The 7,604-nt window shown below is 41.2% G+C and overlaps 1 protein-coding gene across 1 annotated transcript in view; it reads right to left on the bottom strand.

The window, feature by feature from the left end:
• Positions 1–257: 257 nt before the first annotated feature.
• Positions 258–7,604, bottom strand: part of LOC107106032 (zinc transporter ZIP11-like) — a 245,253-nt gene continuing 237,906 nt past the window's right edge. The window contains exon 5 of the mRNA XM_015406114.1: positions 258–331. Within this exon, the coding sequence (XP_015261600.1) occupies positions 258–331 (74 nt within the window). The remainder of the gene's footprint in view (positions 332–7,604) is intronic.

Genomic DNA, 7,604 nt, shown 5'->3' with positions numbered 1-7,604 from the left:
ACTTCAAGCATTTTTTCAAATAAATACACATAGTGAAATTTCATCCATTTTCATACGGTAAGCATGTTTCGCCAATAAAGGTCGATTGATTGATATGGTAAGCAAGCAAGGCCTTTTCAGGGGTCTTGTTATTAGTTCTTCATTTCATCTTGAAAACAAATGTGAAGAAGACCCTAACCCAAGCTTTCAAAACAGTACAGGAAGAGATCTTTTCTGCATGAAACAAGGTTATAAAAGATAACAATCCCATGGCAAGCTTACCTGGCACTTTCAAAGGTTGCAGATGCTGACTTCCCAACAGCACCAAATCCAACACCAACTGCCAAACCCTCTGAAACAGAACAAGAAAACACCAATTACTAACCCAGCAGTTGGCTTGTCAGATAGAAGGCTTTTGGTCTTTAGTTTCTTCCACATGTTGCCCTTGCAACACAACCAACTGTGCACAGTAGCGTTTACACTTCTACCACAAAGTTTCAAAAGGCCCACTATCATATGTAAAATGCATTGGTCTGCTGGGCTTGAAAAGCTGGATTTCAGAACAGATTCCAGCAATCAAACTGGCCATTGCTTCTACAAGTGCTCTAGCTTCAGTGGCAACACAGTGTTGGGAACAACCAACTCATATTAGCAGTCCCCCCTTTAATTTTGTGATCTAAGAAACTGAAACCACCATTTTTCCAGTTCATACAAGACCACAGGTGACCTCATGGGTTTTGTCTGTTATCTTCTGAACATTTGATGTTAGAAAGACAAAGGCTATTCACAAGACCAAAATAGGACCCACGGTAAGTAGGAAATACCAAAAATCAGCAAATACCATGCTACAGATGATTACAAAGTATCTCAAGTAGTTTTAATATATTTTTTCATTTTTATATTATTTTTCTATATTTCTTATAAATTATTCACCATCATATTATCATATAAACATTAACACATAGAAAGAATCATATATCCAAACATCTAAGTATCATCTTTTTATATATCACAAAAGATATTGCACAACCCCTTTATTAATACCAGTCCTCCTTAATTGCCCAAAAGTTTTAAGAGGGACAACTCCTTTAAGTCTATTTTGAATTAGTGCTCATATAAAAATATATAAAAAGACAAAGGCAGTTGAGCACCACAAGACACAGTTAAAAGTTGCCACTGTCTTATTCTGAAGAACATAAACCCACCTGAAAAGACATGGGATCCACAGAATCCAATAAATGTGCTTCTACTGAACTGGTATTTTAGCTGCCCAGCTTTGGTAAATAACAAAGTAAATCAATAAAAATCCTCTGCTTTGAAAATACTTGTCTGACAAATCCTAGGCTTACCGCAGACAGAGCAAAGCTTTCCCCCTATGTGCTCACCACTCAGTGCTTGAATATATTGTAAACCAAACTCTTAGAACATGGTCCAGAGAAAGTCCCCTGTGATTTATCCCTGCTGAAATCAGTTGCAAATAGCTTTTCCCATTCATTACAATAAGACCAATTTGTTTCCCAGGACTGGAATTTAAACATCATCATCAGGGGAAAGTTTTTTTAAAAACCAAGTTTTTCTAAAATGCGTAAGGTACCACACCATTCTTCTTTTTAAAAACTAATGGGATGACTCTAACTATAGGCAAACCTGATCTTCTGAGTATGTATTCAATTGCCACATTCACACCAATGAAACAGGTGTTACACAAGGAAAACAAGGGCAAAGGATTAAACATGAGGACCACTGTTAGCAAAATATCATAACTTGTAGCAGCAAGCCTTGTGACAACTCAAAAGAGGAGATCCCTCTTAATAGTGACACTGGTCTCATCAAACAAGAAATACAGCACATGGCAATTCCTTTTAGTGGGTCAGCTTTCAATATGCTGGAGGTGCAAGTTTTTGAGTAACACAGAGCTTTTCTTCAATGATCAAAACATACCAACGTGCAAAACTACTATGTAGTGAAACAAAGTTTGAGTCCAGTGGCACCTTTAAGGCCAACAAAGTTTTACTCAAGGTATAGGCTTTCATCTGCACACACACTTTTTCAGATACAATGAAATGGAAGTTTCCAGTCCACACATATAGGTAGAGGATGAGCAGTAAATTAGCATACAACATAATGAAGATGTTTAACAGATTCAAGGACCAAGCAGGAATAACAAGCTTAGTTTATATGGCTACCATTTGTTTGAGTTTAATTCCGGGGTGAAACACAGTGAAGGAAATAAATATGTCAAAACTGGAGATTGATGGGCAGATGTATCCTTAATTGTGGAATACTGAGAGTAATTAACTGAGACCCTGCCATTGCACTCAATCTGTCTCCTCTCAAGCATGGAAGCAACCTTACAGCATCTTCTTTTTTGAAGTGGGGTGATTGGCTATGTAGAAGAAGAGAAGTTGCTGCTTTAAGGTTGCCTCCATGCTTGAGAGGAGACAGATGGAGCGTAATTGGCAGGGTCTCAACTCATCAGGTTGATGAGTTGCACCTATACCTGAATGAGTCCTGATAAAAGCAGCCAGAAAAGCCACTGTGGAAGTAACTTGTCCCTAACCCTTTGTGTACTGCTATGCCATGGTCTAGACCGCAGTGTATTTGACCTTCTCTAATGTGACTTGGATTGTGCTTTTTAGATCTGTCCTGGTTTGATGCTTGGACTTTTGAATATCTGTGCTTTGATCCTGGACTGTGTTTGGACTATGCTTATTGCCTCTTGCCTAGGGTTGCCATCCCCCTAATAGGGGAGGGTTTTCCCCCACTTTCAGGGGCCCCAATTCACCGCCAGCCAGCTGGCTGGTGGGGGGAGCCCCCAAAGAGCCCCATCACACCCGATGTACCTGGCACGATGATGGGCACATCGCACGGGGGACGCTCTAGCTTTTAGCTAAAAACTCTATTGTGACTATAGAGTTGTTGGCCAAATGCTAGAGCACCCCCAGCATGACATGCCCTGTGTGATGACGTCACTTCCAGGTGGCATCATCGAGGTCCGTACACATGACCAGAAGATCCAGGAACCCAGGCTGGAGCCTTCTGCCGGCACATAGGTAAGACAGCCAGCTGGCTGGTGGGGGTAGCCCCCAAAGAGCCCCATCACACCCGATGTACCTGGCACGATGATGGGCACATCGCACGGGGGACGCTCTAGCTTTTAGCTAAAAACTCTATTGTGACTATAGAGTTGTTGGCCAAATGCTAGAGCACCCCCAGCATGACATGCCCTGTGTGATGACGTCACTTCCAGGTGGCATCATCGAGGTCCGTACACATGACCAGAAGATCCAGGAACCCAGGCTGGAGCCTTCCACTGGCACACAGGTAAGACCTGGCAACTGTACTCTTGCCCCAGGTTCATGCCTGAACCTGGACACAAATTGTTCTCTTCTCCATTTTATTCTCACAACAACCCTGTGAGATAGGTTAAGCTGAGAGTGTGTGACTGGCTCAAAGTTACCCAGCAAGCTTCCATGGCAGTTTGGAGATTGAAAGCTAGGTTTCCCAGATCATAGTCTGACATTTTAACCACTATGCCATGCTGCCTCTGCATGATAATCTTCCCTTTCCCCCCATTCCCAGATTTAGTCCCCATTGCTGAATGGAGTGTTTTAGCCTTTCCTCCCGGGAAGAGAGGCCTTTAATATCCCAAGGAACAAGAAAGGAGGAGCCGGGTGCTGCTCCATCTCTGAATTGCATAAGTAGTGTGCTCTGTCTAGCCCCTCCTCCCAGGATGTGAAGTCTTCAATTTCCTGAGAGCCATGCTACAGGGGACACAAGCCTGATATTGTAGTAAGCCGGGAACATTCAGATATGCTAGACTTAGGTCTAAAATAACATGCCACTGCAGCTATGTGTTGCTGTAAATCCAGTTTGGGTGGCACACAGATCTGAAAGACTGAGCAGCCCAGCAGTTTGGTATTTAAGGCAATTATTTCATATCTAAGACAGAAAAATGAGGTTTGGCATTTTTCTTCAAGCAAATCCTATATGGGAGAATGAGGGCAAAATGGCACCTCCTGTCCTGTCATGCACTGCTAATGCCCTTCAGGATTGCCAAAATTGGTTTGTGTTTTTAGAGTTAATATAGTCATCTAAAGCAAGTCGGGATTCATCAATCTCAGCGACTTGCAAACCCACATTAGGTGTCAGGCAGCATTAATACACAAGAGAGGAATACTTGCCACGTGCCAGCTTTAAGGATTTTTAATTATTATCGCATAAGAGCACAGCATGCTCTAATAGAAGCTCCTCTAGCAGGTGCATTTACATCTCCACAGGGTGGAAATCAGAACGGCCTTAATTACAATTGCTGTAATTGTTAATAGGAGAGGAAAGCATTTAGCCTTCAAACAGGTGCAGGAAATCAGCAATGTGACATCATTATGTGTTTTTGGCTTTGTCCCCAGAGGTGAATCTCAAAGATACTCCTAGATTAGTAGCTCAACTCATTTCCGGACTCCTTTGTTTCCTCCTTAAAGAAATAATACTCTAAAAATATGAGAAGGTCGGGGAGAGAGAATGAATGTTCAAAGTTTAACTCCTGCATTATACAACTTCCTCTGCAAACTTCACTTGTAAAAAATTGATTGTATTTGTCATCATTCTGCTTTCAGCACTGAACAAGGTGACAGAGAAAAAGTGAGCCACAGTGCTTATAACAAATTATGCTTGAATATGCAAAGGTTAGGCTCACAACTTGCTCTCACTATGTGAGGATGAAGCTACCGTAATTATTCAGTTAGCTGTTCAGATGTATCTGAGTGAAACTGGATGTGTCTGACTTGCACAATTACAATTTCTCACACAACTAGATGGCTCTTGCACAACCTCTGCCGCCTCTCCAAAACAGGCCACTACTCCCCCCAACAGGTCTCCACTGTTTCCATTAAAAAAACACACACAGTAAAAAGGAGGGGGGAGGTTTGAAGCTTTAGCATTGGGACTTACTATTCTAATGTTTCTGTGTGGACTTGGTGTCTGCCACAATCCCTACTTATGTTGTCATCAGTTTTTGAAGCCTCTTTAAAAGATGTTACTGACTGTGCAGGCACAGAAAGCAGGCAATGCATTCTATTTGATGTTGGTCATTTAAGGATGCATCCAATCATCCAGACATAAACAAGGGATGAATGGCAAGCAGTTCCATGCTTTATACGATGAAGACACCAGGACACATGTGGCTCTTCATCAATAAACAGATGAGTTAGTTCTTGCACTGGGGAAAATAATTTTCTGCCTATTATAGAGCTGTTTTCAATCTGCTTTCCAGGAAAGGTTTTGAAAATGATTCTGCAATTACCTAGCAATCACAAAAGACTTGTGCCAAACATACAGGTGTGTATGTAGAAGGACTGGGCAATAATAGGATGCTAACTCATCTGGGAAGTGAAACCCTGATCCAGTAGGCAGGCCCATAGCCATGGTGGTGGAAAGGGGGGCAATGCCCCATCAGTCATTTGTCATGCCCCTCTAATCAGCATTGGAGGTTGGTGTGAAATCTGTCACGTGTCTTTCAAGTGTAAAATGTCTATGTAAAAAAAGAAGGAGTTGAGGTAAAAAGTGTGAATCTTGTTATAAATCTTTCAAGGGTGAATTTTTAATGCAATTGGCTAGAACAGATTTAGCAGTTAGCAGGGCTGAAGAGTCCTGATTTTAAAAGCCTGCAGGGGTGGGGGAGTGAAACCATGTTGGAGAAGCAGAGAGAGAGAGAGAGATTAAGGAATGAAGGGATTAAAAAGTTGTTGTCGCAGACTCAGATGAAAGTAAAGAAAAAGACAAAGAGAACAGGACAGTATTTCACAATAGTCCTGTTATTGCTGGGAAAATTATTTTTGACAGAACAGGAGACAAATAATAAGGAATTTAGGTCCAGAGGTAGGTAAACACAAACCTTATTTTGCTAATATATGATAACCCACAGGAATCTCATTCACAGGGGAGGGTTGTGGTGTTTGCTCTGAAGATGGAAAGTTGCTGGGAAAGAATCCCACTTGTGGGCACCTCAGGGACCATGCTACTGTTGCTTAACCCTATGTTTGTTCACGTAGAAAAGAATCCTACTTACAGCCTGATCCTGTGCACTTTATTTTATTTACTTTATATATAGTCTACCTTTTTCACTGAGACTCAAAATGGATTACACAGTGTAAATCAATGCAGTAATTCACATGAATCATCTAATAAACGGTGCAATAAGACTAGAATTACAGCAATTTGAAACAGAGCAAAAATAATTACACATGGTATGCCGAACAATGCAGAAAACAATGCAGAAAATGATATTACAAAGGTAGCAATGCAGTAAGAGCAGGATAGTACATAAAGGAAACAGATAGTACATAATATACCATGATACAGTTCATAGTCCTGTTAATTTATAAAATCTGAGAAAAAAGGGGAGAGGGGAACTGAACCCAAGATATGGCTGTGATATATGAGGATCAAGCTAACAAAATAAGTTATTATAAAAATACAAATATTTAATATGGTGTACACATTAGTAAAAGATAAAATAGGTTAAAAAAATGATCCAAATATCAGACTCTTAAAACTTTTTATACACAGAGATGATAGTTTTACATATACAAATGACAGTAGACCATACGTGTTTCAGCCCCTTTGGGCCTTCCTCAGTGGTCAATATTACTATTGTAAAACAACACACATCTAGAAATAACTATATAAAAAAAGATTTTCCTTAGAGCCAGGTGTTGCTTTCTCATGTGATGTGCAATTGTTGAAAGTTTACGCAGTAGGCCATGGATAATCTCTCATGGTAACTGCACATGCTCTCCAAATTGTTCTGGTAACAAATATCCAATGTGTCTGGATGTGTGTCTCCTCCATCAAAGGATCCCCCCAAATTACAGTTCATCTCTAGATGACAGAGATCAGCTCCCCTAGAGAAAAATGGATGCTGTGGAGGGTGGACTCTGTGGTATTGTGCCCCATTGAGGTCCCTGCCCTCAGCAGGCTCCATTCTCAAATCTCCAGGAGTGTCCCAGGCTGGATCTGGCAACCCTATTTCAATCTGTATACTGAAAGCTCATGAACTTTTAAATATTTTAAAAAGAATTTTGTCAAACAGGTTCCCTCTAAGTTGCGTTAGTGTGAGCTAGTTCACAGATTTTTAACTTCCAGCTCGCACATTTTTGTCTTAGTTCAGGAAGGACAGCTCCAGAGAAAACTAATTTATGCAGTACTCAGATCGCTCGCTCACAATTTTAATCGCAGTAGCTCACAAAGCAGAATTTTTGCTTACAAGACTCCACAGCTTAGAAGGAGCATTGGTTCCGGAACTCTGTTCTGGAGGGTGTGTCCCCCCCCAAGCCCCGCCTTTATCAAAATGTCTTCTTTGGATTGTGAGGCATTCCAAAGGAATCTGTCAAGGATGGGCAAGTGGGCGTCAACATGGCAAATGGGGTTCAATGTGGCCAAGTGCAAGGTGATGCACACTGGAGCCAGAAATCCTAAACATAAATACACATTGATGGGGTCTGAACTGGCAGAGACTAATCAAGAGAGAGATCTTGGGAGTTGTAGATAACTCACTGAAAATGTTGAGACAGTGTGCGACTGCAATAAAAAAAGGCCAATGCTATGCTGGGGATTATTAGGAAGGG

The sequence above is a fragment of the Gekko japonicus genome, unplaced genomic scaffold, assembly GCF_001447785.1.
Source record: "Gekko japonicus isolate JY-2015 unplaced genomic scaffold, Gekko_japonicus_V1.1 scaffold818, whole genome shotgun sequence".
Taxonomy (NCBI): domain Eukaryota; kingdom Metazoa; phylum Chordata; class Lepidosauria; order Squamata; family Gekkonidae; genus Gekko; species Gekko japonicus.
Note: the sequence above shows the minus strand (reverse complement) of the source record. Positions and strands in the feature narration are given on the sequence as shown.